Source organism: Pseudochaenichthys georgianus, chromosome 14 (genome assembly GCF_902827115.2).
Source record: "Pseudochaenichthys georgianus chromosome 14, fPseGeo1.2, whole genome shotgun sequence".
NCBI classification, from domain to species: Eukaryota; Metazoa; Chordata; class Actinopteri; order Perciformes; family Channichthyidae; genus Pseudochaenichthys; species Pseudochaenichthys georgianus.
Window position 1 is genome coordinate 30841766 of NC_047516.1, and position 16062 is coordinate 30857827.

Consider the following 16062-nt stretch of genomic DNA (forward strand, 5'->3'; position numbering starts at 1 on the left):
CAAACTTTTTTCACCGAGGGCTACATACAGAAAAATATACGAAGGGCTTGGCCGCTCACGAGAGGTATATTGCCTCATAAGTTCAGTTATAAGTAAGAAAACTCATTCTAATGTATGTAAATGATGCTTGTGAGTGTTGGCAGCTCATCCCTTAAAACAGAAGCCGTGAGTGATTATAATAAGGAGAAATAGGAAGGGTGTATTTCAAGTCGTTATGTTAATAAGGGCTCATAATGAGGACGGGAGGCGCAGTGGTATGTGCATCCGATCATCAGATCAAGGGGGAGTGCTGGGGAACTCCAGTTCGAAACCCGCTCCTGCCGCCACTGCGTCAGGCCGTTGTGTCCTTGGGCAAGACACTTCACCCGGAGTTGCTCCTGTGGGTATTGTCCACAGTACATGTATAATACCAATGTGTACTTGTAAAAGCGCCTCGATGACCTCGAGGCGTGAAGATGGACGGTGTGGCGCAGTGCGCTGTGCAATGATCATCAGATCAGGGGGTGAAACCTGACACTGCTGCGTCTGTAAAGCCGGTGTGTCCTTGGGCAAGACACTTCACCTGAACTTGCTCCTGTGGGTATTGTCCACAGTTTCTGACCATTGCATGTATGATATATGTGTAATGTGTGTATATGTAAAGCGCTTTGAGTCATTGTAAAAGCGCTATAATAAATGTAAGGAATTATTATTATTATTATTATTATATCAACTAAGATATGTTAGAAAATATTTAATTGACTGAATTATTTGAAAAGTGGTCTTATTAATACATGAATACTGGTGTGTATTATTTGTACATTTATATTTAAGAAGTACAATATAAGACAAGCACAAGTTTTATTTGTGGGCCATATTCCCACATATATTATACTTTTTGAATTTGCTGAGGGCTGATTCAAAATGGTCCGCGGGCCGCATTTGGCCCCCGGACCGTAGTTTGGACACCCCTGCTTCAGTGTGATGGGGGGGAATCTCACCTCACTGCCCTCCCTCTGCCAGAAGATAGCGGGCTGTGGGTTGCCAGTGGCCTCGCAGTGGAAGGTGACCGTCCTGCCCACCCCCACCACCTGGTTCCTGGGGTGGATGGCAAACGCTGGGGGCACTGCAGAGGAAATGAGGCGCAAATTACCTGGCAGCCTGACACATTTTCATCATTTAGATTTAGCATATGCAAGTATGCATGAAAAGCTAAAGGAATATAGTATGTAGCAAAAACAGTCATTATTTACCTTTTTCATGAACAAACAGCACATATCTTTTAAAGAGGCCCTATTATGCTTTTGGGGGTTTTCCCCTTTCCTGTAGTGTGCTATGTTGTTGTGCATGTTAATGGTCTGCAAAGGCTAAAATCCAAAAGTTTCTCGAGGGAGTTTCTCTCCCAAACACTCCCCCCGTTTCCTGAAACGCTTCCATTGGACCACTTTTTACTTCTATTATTGGAGACATAGTAGCATAATAGGGCCCCTTTAATTACCCACACATAAGATGAACTACATACTGTATTGATGGATGGAATAAGGACAATGACAGGAGCTCAAGATTTCTTGTTGCTGTCTGGTGGTGGATGAGGGATGGATGACAACTTACCGGTGTTGACTACAAGGAAGAAACAAAAAAAAGAACAATGTAATGAGTAATGTACATGGAGATGCAATGAGGCTTTCAACAGTATAACACAAGCTTGGAGATACAGCACAATGACATTGGTATGGATAAACAGTATGAAGTTAGCAATATAGGGGTGCAAGTCAAAAGTGTATTCGCTTATGTCTAAGAACAACTTTTATTTTTTATCCAAAATATATATATTTATTTTATTGTATTAATTTCATCTCTGTTCATAGTGTTTTTCACAATATCCATTTTCTTTCATTTGTATTTATCCGTTCAAAAACGGAGGGGTAGAAGGAAATAAAAGAAGATGGATAATTTATTGATGATTAAGTATTAATATGATTAATTTATCTCCATTTCCTCCTAGATATACTGAATATAAAGGGCATGAATGATATGAGAACCATCCATATGCTCATACATTTTAAAAAATACTTTGAAAATAATGACCATAAAAGGAGAGGATGCTTTTAGAATCAAAAGTATAACGCCTTAAACTTCAAAAACCAGATGTCAAAGGACAAGACGTGCTGTTTAGCCCCTATTAGCCCCTGCAGACTGTGAGGTGTGAAAAGTACATGTAATTGCTGGTTTGAGTTACAGAGCCCGTCAGCCTCGAGGCGCATTTGGACACAAGATACAATCCCCTAACGAGGACATAAAACTGTGAGGGCAGAGTAACGAGCATTGGGTCCGATGAAGGGAGCTGCTGGTGCTTTGTGAAGATTTGCTCCAGTAAATGCACTGGACAAACAAAGACACTTTTTAAAATGAGAAGTACTGTACATCCTGAGAGCTTTAAACTAGATTTACAGCTAAATGAATGGCTAGCTAACCAGCTTGTTTTGGAACTGCTGCGGGAGGAAGACTGAGGTAATTGCTTAACATTTTTGGGTTCTGGGACGGTCTTTAAAAAATGTAATCACATGATCTTGCAGAAAAGCTGCTTAAGCACCCCTGTCTGAAAGGATGTGCATCATGTATAGGACTTCTTTTTTTTTGAAGTTATCTAACAGACCCTGACAGAATAGATCGTTTAAACGAGTGCAACGCTGAGAAGTAGTTAATTTCAAACTTGGGACCTGTGCAAACCGTTAAAAGCTCCTTGGCCCACTCCATCTGTTTTAAATGGCAGCTGATTAATACCAACCAAATGTTCTATGTCAGTAAAAATGATTTCGTGGTTACGACTATATTTATGATCGCTCCTGCCAGAGTTTTTTCTTTGTAATAAAACCATCAACTATAGGTTACTTACGTAACCCCAGTTGTCAGAGTAACATGAAGTGAGATGTCTCACTATGGGATGCGCCTCAACGCGTATGCAAACAGAAGCATCAATCTCATTACGCCAATCCTGATTGGCTGGTGATCTTGACGTCAACGTCAGGGAATCCACCCACCCTTTAAGTAGCTTGCGCTATGACGCAGCATCATTCAAAATAAGCACCTCTTCTCGCTTCACCATAGCAAGAAGGACCGTCTGGTGAGACATCTCACTTCATGTTACTCTGAGTCCTGGGGTTACGTAAGTAACCTATAGTTCTCATTCATAACACTCCGTTCGATGTCTCACTATGGGATATTGAAACTCCCGTATTGCTTGACATGCTTATCTCGAAAATCACCAAAAACAACCAGAACTTAACAGGCAGAACTCTGTCTCAACACGGGACCCAGCACTGCGCGGGCCACACTTGGAGCAGAGACATCTAGCCTGTAAAAGCGGACAAAAGTGAGTGGCGAGGACCAGCTCGCTACTGCACAAATGTCTTGGATGGAAAAACCCTTGAACAAAGCCCAGGATGTAGCCAGTCCACGAGTAGAATGAGCACGCAGGCCCGTTGGTGCCTGCAAACCCTGACTCGTATAAGCCAGAGCAATCGCTTCCACAATCCAGTGGGAGAGCCGTTGCCTGGTAACAGGCTTGCCCTTCTGAGGGTTAGCCCAGGATATAAAGAGTTGGTCATTACAACGAAACTCTTTTGACCCGTCCATATAGATGCGTAAAGCACAAACTGGACACAGCAAATTCGGCCGCTGTTCCTCAGAGGAACACAGCGGCGGAGGAAATGCCACAATGTCAATGGGGGTACATGAGCCAACCACCTTAGGTACAAAGGCAGGGTTGGGCTTCAGCAACACTTCCGTTTGCCCCGGGGCAAACTGAGTGCACGAAGGATGTACAGAGAGCGCATGAATGTCACTGACTCGCTGGGCAGATGCCAGAGCCAGTAACAGCACTGTCTTCAGTGACAGGTGTTTCATGTCAGCTTCTTCCAGGGGTTCAAATGGAGGTCGAGTGAGCCCATCTAAAACCACTGCCAGGTCCCATAAGGGCACCAGTGACCTGGAAACAGGGAGGAGCCTGCGAGCCTCTTTCATAAAACGGCAAACCAAAGGATGTTGGCTAGCCATCTTACCCTCAAAGCCCACATGGCATGCAGCAATAGCAGCCAGGTACACCTTGATCGTGGAGAAAGCTCTGTGTTTATCAATTAAGTCCTGTAGAAATGATAAAATCACCCCGACAGGACATTGAAAAGAGATGTGTCCTTTTTGAAGGCACCACTCCTCAAACACCCTCCACTTACAGTCATAGAGAGACCTGGTGGAGGAAGCTCTTGCACTCTGAATAGTGTTTATCACCTTCTGAGGGAGACCCACTGTATTCAGATTGTACCACTCACGGGCCTGGCCCATAGTGCCAAGCGCTCTGGGTGTGGGTGAAAGATCGCCCCCCCCGCCTGAGACAGTATGTCCCTGCGTAGTGGGAGCTGCCATGGCTGCCCGCACAGCAGCTGATATATCTCCGCCAGCCCGTACGTTGCAGGCCAGTGTGGAGCTATCAGGATAAGTGTGTGGCGTTGTTCTCTCACTCTGGCCAGAGTTGGGGGTATCAGAGCCAGGGGTGGGAACGTGTACAGAAGGACTGGAGGCCAAACGTGCGCGAGCGCGTCCACGCCTAACGGTGCGTTTAAATCGCGCATTGAAAAGAACAGCTGACATTGAGCATTTTCTTTTGATGCGAACAGATCTACCACAGCTCGGCCGTAACGCACCCACAGCTGACTCACAATCATTGGATGTAGAGTCCAGTCTGCATATAGTGGTGCACCTCTGGACAGTAGCTCCGCCCCGAGGTTCATCACTCCTGGTACGTGCGTCGCTCTCAGAGAGAGGAGACGTGTGCCGCTCCATAAGATCAGTTTGCGATATTGTGGTCGTGTTGTCTGTCCTCACGAGGACATGATTTCCTCTGAGAAAAGGCAGAAAGCGTTTTAGGGTGAGGAACACCGCTAAAAGCTCCAGATAATGTATGTGTGACCGTTGGAGGTCTCTGCTCCAGAGACCCCTCACAGGTCGACCTTCGTATATACCCCCCCAGCCCGTCAGACATGCGTCTGTGGTGACCACCTTCCGCGATAGGACAGCACCCATAGGTACGCCCCGTACTAGAAAAGTCGGGTGGAGCCAGTGGCGCAGAGCCATTACGCATTTCATAGTGACCATCACTCTCCGCGCGCCATGACGCGCGGGGTCCATTCTGAGGGCAGCTACCCAGCGCTGAAACTCCCTCATGTGTAAGCGTCCCAGTCGTACCACCAGAATGGCTGACGCCATGAGCCCCAGCAACCGCAGACATGATCTGAAGAGAACATATTTGCGTGGCTGGAAATGAGCGAGGCGAGCCCTGAAGGCTTTCACTCTCTCTGCTGACAGGCTGTAAAGGGCACCGAATTCAGGCGTAGGCCCAGGAAGAGTACAGTCTGGGCTGGAGACAACATGCTCTTTTCTGTGTTTATTACAAAACCCAGGTCAAGCAGGTGTTTTACGAGGACATTCGTCTGCGTAACAGCCTCTTGCTCCGACTGTGCGAGAAGGAGCCAATCGTCCAGATAAGTTGCCAGGCGAATACCCTGTTGTCTCAACGGGGCTATCGCGGCTTCCGTACACCGTACAAACACTCGCGGGCTGAGAGACAGACCGAAGGGAAGTACTCTGTACTTGAAAAGGCGAACCTCAGATATTTCCTGTGTGGGTAATATACTGGGATGTGGAAATACGCATCTTTCAGGTCGACTGATGTGAACCAGTCGTTTTGGCGCATGAGACGCAACAGAGATGTGTGAGTGAGCATTCTGAATTTGTATCTTTTGAGATATTTGTTCAGAGCTCTCAAATCTAGTATAGGCCGAATTATGTTCCCTCCCCGTTTGGGAACGAGGAAATACTTGGAATAAAAGCCGCTCTGACTCTGTTCGGCGGATATTATCGATATAGCCTTCTTTTCTAGCAGCGAGAAAATCTCTTGCTCTAGAATATGGGCCGACTCTCCCCGGGCCTGTGAATACAGAATGCCCAAGAAGTGAGGGGGGGTGACAGTGAATTGGAGCCTGTAGCCCCGTGTTACTGTCTTGAAAACCGAAGCAGAATCTGTGAGCATCCTCCACTTTTCGCTTCTCAAAGCGAGCGGAGTTGTCACAGCTCTGTCGTCTGCCCTCAGTGTCTCTATTTGTTGTGTTATGCGGCCCTCTAGTGTCTGAACACGGTGGTACCCCAGGTTGACAACCCCGGCCGACACTGCGCATGCGCGTGGCGGTGGTGCCTTCACAATCCCGTCTGTTGTCCGCCTTTTGATAGAGGCCGTAGCTGCTCTCAAAAGAGGGGGAGACTGTTTATTGTTTTTATTGTTTTTCTTTTAATTTTTATTGACTGCGCCCTTGGCTTCAAGCCTGGAAACGACAGTGGAAAATGATTTATTTTGAAACAACAATGATGACATGTGTTTGTGTGACTTAAACAGGCAGCGGAACTTGCTGTCTTTGATGTTAAGTCCATTTCCCTGATGGCGCGAACTTGAGGATGACGTTTTGGCATCACTCGAGGCGGTGGGAAGATGGGGGTATGGTGGCACCCCGAAAACACATGAGCATCCAACACTGGAACGTGCTCTGGAGCTGGGGAACAGGGAACTTCCAGCTCCTTCATCGAGGAGAGGAGAGGAGGCTGTCAGGCCGCCCGCTTCTTCTTCCTCGCCTGGTGGCTGAAAACCTGGGTTGGCTGCACCTGAGCGGCCGCTGCCGGGACCGGAGATTTTCTTGGCCAGCTCCCTCTTGCCTCGTGCCTGGGCTGGGGACCCGGGACGGGCTGCGGTCTCTGCTGCTTCGGTATTTTGAACCGGGCAGGACGTGAGACAGCTTGAGTGAAGGCCTGCCGCGGGACCATTGGAGGTGGCGGCTGGACCCTTCGGGGAAGACAGAGCTGGAGAGCCTCGTCTCCCTTCCTTTTTGACTCGCACCTCAGCTACATTGAAGCTAGAGCGGAGCGAAATATGCCCTCGGGAACAATAGGCATGTCCAGAACATCCTCTTTTTCCCGGTCTGGAAGGTTGGTCAGGTTGAGCCACCTGGCTCTCCATCATTCCCAGTGCTTTGCCCGTGGCTTGGACTGCACAGCGCTGCACACGGAGGCAAATGTCCGTGATCGCTGCGATCTCGTCCCACACGGCAGGCTCAGGTCTGCTCGACGTGTCCTCGCAAAGCTCCGCCTGGTAGGCGGTCAGCAGCGAGGAGACGTTGAGAGCCTTGGCGGACAAAGCTGCGGCTTTATAGGCCCGTTCGGTCATCGCCGACTGGAACCGGTCTGCCTTTGTCGGTAGCATGGGGTTCCTGCTTGGTGTCGAAGCTAGCCTCGGTTGGAGGTGGGCTGCCACCAGCGGTTCCATGGGCGGCATGCGGAGCAGGCCGAGCCTCTCCATACCGTCACAGTCCAGGGAGGAGGCACCCTGGATTGGGGCCTTGTTGCTGAAGGGACGGTCTCTCCACGAGACCGACACCTCGTCCAGCATCTCCGGAAAGACTGGAAGGAGCTGCCTCTTCGTCCTCGCTGCTTGGGGCAAGTTCTTCCCCTCGTAGCGAGATCTGGAGGTCTCCTTGGCCACTTCAGGCCATGGGATGTCCAGCCTGGACGCAGTGCGGTGACACACGGCCTGCAAGTCCATGCTTAGGACGGGAGAAGCTGGTGTGCTCTCGCCCGGGGGAGCGGACATCACTCCCGGCTTCCCCATCTGAGTCAGACAGGAGGAACTCAGAGGTATCCTCTTCGTCCTCCATGTAGTCCAACTCCAGGACATCCTCTGCGGGTGGAACCATGGTGAGGTCCAATTGGGAGCCCCAGCTTGACACAGTGCGGGGCTCCGCTCTCGCGGCTCTTGCTGTCACCGTGTCCCAGCCTGAAACGGCGTGGGGCTCCGGTTTCAGCGGCTGTCGCTGTTGTTGAGCCCCAGTCTGACACAGCGCAGGGCTCAATCTCTGCGGCGGACGCCACCATGTCTTGATTGCCGGACGGCGAATCAGCGGACATGAGGGGGTCCTGTCCCGACAAGCTAGCTTGGCGTGCTAACCGTCGGCGGAGACTCTTCATGGTGAAGCGGGTACAATGCCTGCACGAGCCGGGGTTATCAATAGCCTCCCGGGCGTGTTCCAGCCCGAGGCAGGACGAGCAGACCTGGTGTGAATCTGTGACTGAAATTTTAAACCCACAGCCGCATAGCCGAGCCTCCGAGTCCCTGACTCCTCTGGTGTGAGGGAGAGAAGGGTCCATCTTTGATCGCCGGGGTGTCGGCGTGGGGTGGACACGCTAGTAACAGGTACGTTACTGAGAAAAAAATCTAACCTTGTCGTTAGTCCGAAAGGAAAAAAGGCGACTGAATATTAACTGGTGTGTTAATACTTTTTTTATCTCTGTCTCCTCTGGTGTGAGAGAGAAAAGAGAACGTCCTCTTTACCGTGGTGTCGGTGTGGAGGGAAGAACAAACTAGCAACAGGTATGTTACTAGCTTGAAGAAAAAAATCAAACCTTACCGTTATTTCGACAGAAAGAGGCAGATTCCAATATTAACTGGTGTGTTAATATTGCTAAATCTTCTTGCAAAGCAAAAAAAGTAACCGGCAAGCGCCCGTCGACCGAATGTTAGCTTGGGTTCAGTCTGTGGACCGTTAAGCTAGCCCGGTTACTGATAAAACGAGATGTGCTCTGAAGCGAGAAGAGGTGTTTGAATGACGCTGCGTCGTAGCGCAAGCTACTTAAAGGGTGGGTGGATTCCCTGACGTTGACGTCAAGATCACCAGCCAATCAGGATTGGCGTAATGAGATGTATGCTTCTGTTTGCATACGCGTCGAGGCGCATCCCATAGTGAGACATCGAACGGAGTGTTATGAATGAGAACACACATTATCTTAGATAACTCTGTTTCCTCATATGCCATGTATTCCTTCCCTTCTCCATTCACTTCCAAAATTAGCTATGCTACTATCCCCCCCCCCCGCCCCACCACTCGTTTTCTCAGGTTTTTGGAAGCAGAGGATGACGATGCAATTAGAAGCATGTCATTTCCCAGCATGCATCCAACCTGCCCTTATCTTTAATTAAGTCCTAGTGCCCTCCCAGCCAGCATGTCACCCACTGTGTTACTGACTTGTGTGTTTAAGTGTGTATATAATGCTGTATGTATGTTTGAGCAACTATGCGATGTGACTTGTTGCTCTTTCCTGATGCTGATTTATGGAATGAAGGGTGTCATTGTGGCGGGACCGCTCAGACAAAATTAATCCATTTCCTGCGGCCACGCAAACATTTACTTTGCATGCTCTTCTCGGTTTATTCAGGACATTACCATGAAATGTGTTGTAAACAAACTGCTGCAGTGTCCTATTCGGAAAATAAATGCTAGTATATGACCTCAGGCAAGGAAGTTAAACAAACTGAAAACTAAATCAGAGATAATTCTGCCTCTATGCTGTCTTTTTTATAAAAAAAACAGCAGCATAATATAACTTATTTTCCTCTTTTTTCATGCCATTTGGTTTCTGTGCTGATAGTGTTTTAATAAATGATAAAATAATTATTGATTTTGTTCATGTACTAGAATATAACAAGCACTTCATTTTGGTTTAAAATATAACCTGAAACTATTATTGTTTTGGAAATCTGCAGTATAATGTAGCAATGAATATTATTCTACCTATGTTTTAAGTAACTGTATAACTCTTTATTGTATGGGCTGTCATAATGTATGCAGTGATTTGTTGTAGTCATCAATTCAATAATTGTTAATTTATTTGTGATTCAGATAATAATCGAATAACCTTTTTTTGAAAGTGATCTCTTAAATTCAACCCAAAACCAAAAACGCAGCATTTATTTAAGCACAACTGGGAACTGAAAGTCACTGCCTGCTAATGTGTGACACTTCAAAGCAGGATTAGCTAGAAGCTGCTGTGTTGCAAATACTTCATCCATGAAAAGGCAATCTGAGAAAAAAGAGTGTGAACTGTGAATGAAAGAGAAGATGGGGCATTTAGATGACATCACATGTGAGGGCTGTACTGACCGTGGACAGTGAGCGTGGCGGATGATTCAGACTTCCCAACCATGTTCTCCACCACACATGTGTACGAGCCCACGTCAGAATAGGTCACTTGGCGAACAATCAAGGTATGGTCCTCTTGGATTTCAGACCTGGAGGCAGGAGCGACACACACAATCAGGAGATGAGGTATGCATGGTGTGTTAATGTGTGTATAGAGGAGCCTTTGTGCATTACCGGCCCTTAGGCAGGTCAGAGTCGTCCTTCCTCCAGCGGACAGTGGGAACAGGGTCTCCTTGTACCACACAGTGGAACTCCACGCTCTCCTCCGCCAACGCCACCACACTGCTGGGCCGTTTCACAAAGGTTGGGTGCTCTGCAGAACACATGTCAATGTAGTGGTGGATGAAGTACCCAGATCATTTACTTCAGCAAAAGTTAGTTATTAGTTATTAATTATAAGTAAAGTCCTGCATTGTGATCCTTTTAGGGATAGCATCAAAATGTATTAAAGGACTAAAAAGCATAAACGCTAATTCTCATGTGTGCTGTGTCAAACTGTAGTATTGGTGTAATGAGATTGTAATATGGCTGTACAATTGGGTGTAAGAACGATGTAATATTGGTTTTATACATTTGAATAGAGAGGTACAAATGGTGTAATATGTTTGTAATGTTGGTGTAATATGCGTGTCATTTTGGTGTTATAATGGTGTAATATGGGTGTAAAATATATCAAATATGGCTTTAGTAATATATAAATGAACACCATTTATGGGCAAAGGAATCACAGGAGAAACAGATTGTAAACGGGGCGGTGGTGGCGAAGTCGATAGGGACTTGGCTTGGCAATTGGAAGGTCACCAGTTCAAGTCCCGGCAAGACCAAGTGCTACCGAGGTGTCCCTGAGCAAGGCACCGTTCCCTACACTGCTCCCCGGGCGCTGTTCAAAATGGCTGCCCACTGCTCCTAACACTAGGATGGGTCAAATGCAGAGAAACAATTTCCCCACGGGGATTAATAAAGTATATCAAAATCAAATCAAAAAAAAAAAACTGGAAAATAAAAGTCTTGAAATGTGCCGATCTAGCCTAGATGCATTAGAAAATACACATTATATATTTTCCAAAATATGTATATGTCCTTGCCAATGTAAGGGTTAATGTTGCAGGTAAAGGAATAGCTATGTTTGTAACCCTCGTATGGTGTTCGGGTCTATGGGACCCGTTTTCATTATTTATCCAAAGAAAAATGATATGATCAATTATTTGTTCAAACTCACACTCAATGGCCTTGGCTACTTTTCTCTGAAGAACGTATATCAGAACACATTGGGGCGGTACACGATAAATAAAGCTTCTTCACTTTAATAATTCCTTACATTTATTATAGCGCTTTTATCAATGACTCAATTGATAAATTGGGTCCTTATCACAACTGATCAAGATGGCCAACAGATGCTCTGCTCAGAGGGCCTTGCAACCATTCTGGAAGAGAGAGAACCATTTGATGATGATGTAGAGGAAGAGGAAGAGGTTTCAGAATGTAAAGATCACATTTCTGAGAATTCTGAGTCTGACAGTGACTTGAAGAAGAGGGTGAGATTGGGCATCAGCTAGATACACAAAAAAAGACGAGCCACAGGTCCAGCCGGTCAGCAGCCAGCTCCAGGACCAGCCAGATGAAGTGAAGAGATATGGATGTGAACAAATGGTGAAATGCACAAGAGATGAGCCACCTCACATTGCTGCCAATGTGATACAGAGGCAACCAGGGCCAACACAGTTACTCATGTGCAGGACATCAAGTCTTCTTTTGAGCTTTTCATACCAGGATCCATCCAGAACATTATTCTGGATTGCACTAATTTAGAAGGAAGGCGTGTTTTTGAAGAGAGGTGAAAGGAGATGGACCAAACCAATTTACATGCCTACTTTGGGGTTTTATCCTAGCTGGAGGTTTCAGGTCCAAAGGTGAATCCACAGAATCCCTGTGGGATGCAGAAACTGACAGAGAACCTTTTCGTGCAACAATATCTCTGGAAAGCTTCCACATCATTTCCAGGATTATCCGCTTTGATAACAGAGACGACAGACCAGCTCGACGGCAGAGAGACAAGCTAGCTGCCATCAGGACGTTGTGGGACAAGTGGGTGCACCGCCTCCCCCTGTGTTACAACCCTGGGCCTAATGTCACCATTAATGAGCATCTGATGCCATTTCGGGGCTGCTGCCCCTTTAGGCAGTACATACCATCTAAACCTGCACAATAATGAGATAAAGATCCGGGCTGCCTGTGATGCCACTTCTTCATATGCTTGGAACTTACAAGTCTACACAGGGAAACCTGATGGAGGAGCTCCTGAGAAAAATCAAGGAATGAGAGTTGTGCTGGACATGACTCAAGGACTCAGTGGACACAACATGACTCAAGGACTCAGTGGACACAACATCACATGCGACCCATTTTTTTACCTCGCACAAGCTGGGACAGGATCTCCTAAAGAGGACGCTCACCATGAAGGATACGGAAAAACAAGTCTGAGCTCCCACCCCAGCTGCTGATTTCAAAGAACAGGGCTGTCGAATCTTCCAAGTCTTTGTACACGGCCCTGGTATCCTGTGTCGAAGAGAGGCAAGAATGTGGTACTCATGAGTACACTGCACAGGGATGTGAGAATCAACATCAAACAAAAGGAGGGGCGGACAACATGGACAAGCTGGTGACTGCCGACCCTACGCTGGCCACTTGTCATTTTGTTTGATATATTGGACATCTCAGCTTACAACGGCTGCTTTGTCATCTGGATGGCAGTGAACCCAGAGTGGAACAGAGGGAAGCTGCAGATGAGACACCTCTTTCTCGAGGAACTGGGAAAGGCACTGGTGAGAGCTCAAATCCAGAGAAGGCAACATGTCCCGAGAACCCCAGCCTCTGCAGCCACTCGTCGAGTGGATGAGTGCCACATCCACTCGACCTACAGAACCACCATCTGCAGAGCCTGAAGTAAGTGTGTAATGCTGTTGCAGTACATGTCTGCCTTGCGAGGAGAGGGAGAGAGGAGAGAGAGCAGAGAGAGCAGAGGGAGCAGAGAGAGAGAGAGAGGAGAGAGAGCAGAGAGAGAGAGAGGAGGAGAGAGAGAGACAGGAGAGAGAGAGAGAGAGAGAGAGGTGATGGTAGAATTCCTGATCTTTTCATCTTTTTCATTATTCTAGGTTGCCAGCAGCAACAAAAGAAGTGCTGCGAAGTGGCGGACCCAGATGGACAGAAAAACCCAATATACATGCATCAAGTGCAAGAATTACACAACAGTAAAACCCACATGTGTTGTATAGGCTTGTAAGAAAATATGTTCAAGTTCTGTCCAGACTGACAGTTTGTGTTGTGTAAACGGACCTGAAAGGGTTACATTTCAAATGTTGTTCAAATAAATAAAAATCTTTAGTTATCAAAAACATTGCTTCTTTTGTACATTTTTGATTATAATTGGTTTTCTTTCTTTTATCACATTTTATAAATAATTAACAGAAAACGAATAGCACTTTAATTCATTAATGTGATCTAACAAATGTAAAAGGGCAAATATTAACCATGCTGTTTATATTGCTTGTAATTGAGATGAAGTAAACATCTGTTGAGTATTTTAACATAAAATAGTTTGATTGTGTTGAAACCCAAAAAGGCAGCGGGTCCACCAGACCCACGAACACTGGGTTAATTATATAAAGTGATAGATGAGTTTAATATACACATATTATAATGCATAAAACGCCAGGGAAAGGAACGTGTGGGGCTCTCTGCTGGAACTGCTACTGGAGAAGATGGATGGATGGATAATGCATCAAATATAATTTCCAATATATTATCAATATTTATATGAATCTAAAACGTAAAAGTAACGAAAACAAAACAATACTTTTATTGGAATAAAAAAGAACAATATGTGCCTTTTAACTGTATTTGAGTAGTTGTAATACGTGGCAGAAAATGGAAATACAAGTACAAGTACCCAAAGAATAAATGTACTTAGTAACTGTCCACCACTGTATGAATGTTATCATTGTCATACTGTCGAAGTGCCTTCTATATTCCTACTCTTTTTATGTTATCCTTGAACAGCTCAAATAATCCAGGATAAACATAATAAAATCGTTGTTCGTTTTTCTTCCTCTTTGTGCAGTTACTGTACCTTGTCTAAACGTTACTGTACCCGAGTGTAATGGAATGTATTTTGTTTCGATTAGCGATGTCTATCGTTTTACAATAACAGGGAAATTATAGCAAAGTAATAACATTGACTTTGGAATTCACATATTGAATGTGAGCACAGTCAGTCGACGATCAAGTATGAACAGAAAACATTGATAATGTTTGTGTAACTGTCTCTTAGCTATCTTGTTTGTTTGCTTTTAGCTCTAAGTACCACCTCTGCCTGCTCCCATTACTTTAACCGGTTGAATTTTTAATACAAAGCCAAGGAAAATATCATCTAAAAACAAACAAACAGAAAACCTAGCAAACTATGGAAATCTACATAATGCAATTATCATAGAGTTGGGAGGCATAGCAAATATTCTCTGGTGATAATCATCCGTCGGTCTCCAAAGTCATTTATTATGCTCAACCTGTGGAACAATATTTTTCGACCCATTTCTGCATTCAGCGAGAATATTCTCACAGCCTTGAATGGCTCTATGAGACAACAGGCTGTATTCTCCCAACCTCAACCAAGGTCATCTAACCATGTGATGCAGATAAGAGTTCTATTCTGATGGGAACTGTTGAGAAATAAGTGGTGGGGGGGGTGGCGAATAGGGGTTAGAAAGAGGCGCTGGAGGGGGCATGCAGAGCTTTCTTCTTGAAAGGGGTTATAGAGTTGGAGGTACACTGAAAAAACTGAACCGCTGACTTTAATTAAATGTCAATACAATTCACATAACTATATTAGGTCAGTTGAAAGCAATAATATTAAGTTGAACCTAATATTTTGTTATTCAAACTTAATATTGTTGCTTTCAACGAACCCAATACAGTTACAGTCAATCTGTTGACTTCATACATTCGATTAAAGTCAACGGTTCAGTTTTTTCAGTGTAGCAGCGGTAGATTTTCAGCCCGTTTTTAGTGGAAAACCTCTGCAAAGCTGGCAGATTAGATGGTAGTGCTGCATAATCAATGTAATTAACGGCTTATTATACCCCCCGCATGTGAAAAAGCCTGTGCATAGCAGACTGGCAAACGGAGAGGGTACTTAGACTAAATAAAGCACTGCAACATTGTGAAAAGCAATCATATTTTACCTAGCACAGTGAGTTCAGCGATCTCACTCTCCCGCTCTCCCACCATGTTGGTTCCAACGCAGATGTACTTCCCCGCATCACTCTTCCTGGTGTTGGTGATCATCAGCTTGCCACTGCGGATCTAGGAAAAGGCACAAATAAATATGTTTCTGTGTATATCATCTAAACTGTACTGTATGTGCACTGTGTTCAGTGAGCTTGGCACTTGCATAATGTATGTAATAGTAGGGTGGTTAGAGAAACAATAATTGATACAGAAGAGTAAAGCCATATTTTGTACTATGGACACTAAATATCAACGTTTTCTTATATATATTTTTTATATTGCAAATACAAATTATGTTTTTCCAGGCCACTATATGTTACTGATTTTATATGTTTTCTCTGATAAGGTTAGCTAGATTAACAGGAAGATGGTCAAGACAAAGATTATACAAATATATCCAAAATGTGCAAAAAAAAGTTGCTTATGCGAAGTAAAATAGGTGGACAAACTGCATATCTTAAAGTTGAAAAAAGGTTAATAAATCTGAATATATTTCCGAGTTTACTGAGTGTTTGACGGTTTGAATTCCCTACGTTCTATATCTCAACATGTGACATTCATTTCATTTTTTTTTATGAAAAAAATGTAATTAAACAACAAAGAAAAAGATACAAACAAAAGTTATCATCACATAATTATTGCAGTGTTACCTAGACAAGCAGTGAAGACATAGATGTTACTGTACCTCAACTGTCAGCATAAATCTAAGTAATATTGTACCATGATT

The 16062-nt window shown here is 45.1% G+C and overlaps 1 protein-coding gene and 1 pseudogene across 1 annotated transcript in view; one reads left to right on the forward strand and one right to left on the reverse strand.

Moving 5' to 3' along the window:
• LOC117458859 (roundabout homolog 1-like) overlaps positions 1 to 16062 on the reverse strand; it is a 127759-nt gene that overhangs the window by 23832 nt on the left and 87865 nt on the right. The window contains exons 4-7 of the mRNA XM_034099553.1: positions 15290 to 15410; positions 10227 to 10365; positions 10014 to 10141; positions 981 to 1105 (exon numbers count right to left, since the gene is read on the reverse strand). Of these exons, the coding sequence (XP_033955444.1) occupies positions 981 to 1105; positions 10014 to 10141; positions 10227 to 10365; positions 15290 to 15410 (513 nt within the window). The remainder of the gene's footprint in view (positions 1 to 980; positions 1106 to 10013; positions 10142 to 10226; positions 10366 to 15289; positions 15411 to 16062) is intronic.
• On the forward strand, positions 11447 to 12994 carry LOC139435140 (piggyBac transposable element-derived protein 4-like; annotated as a pseudogene).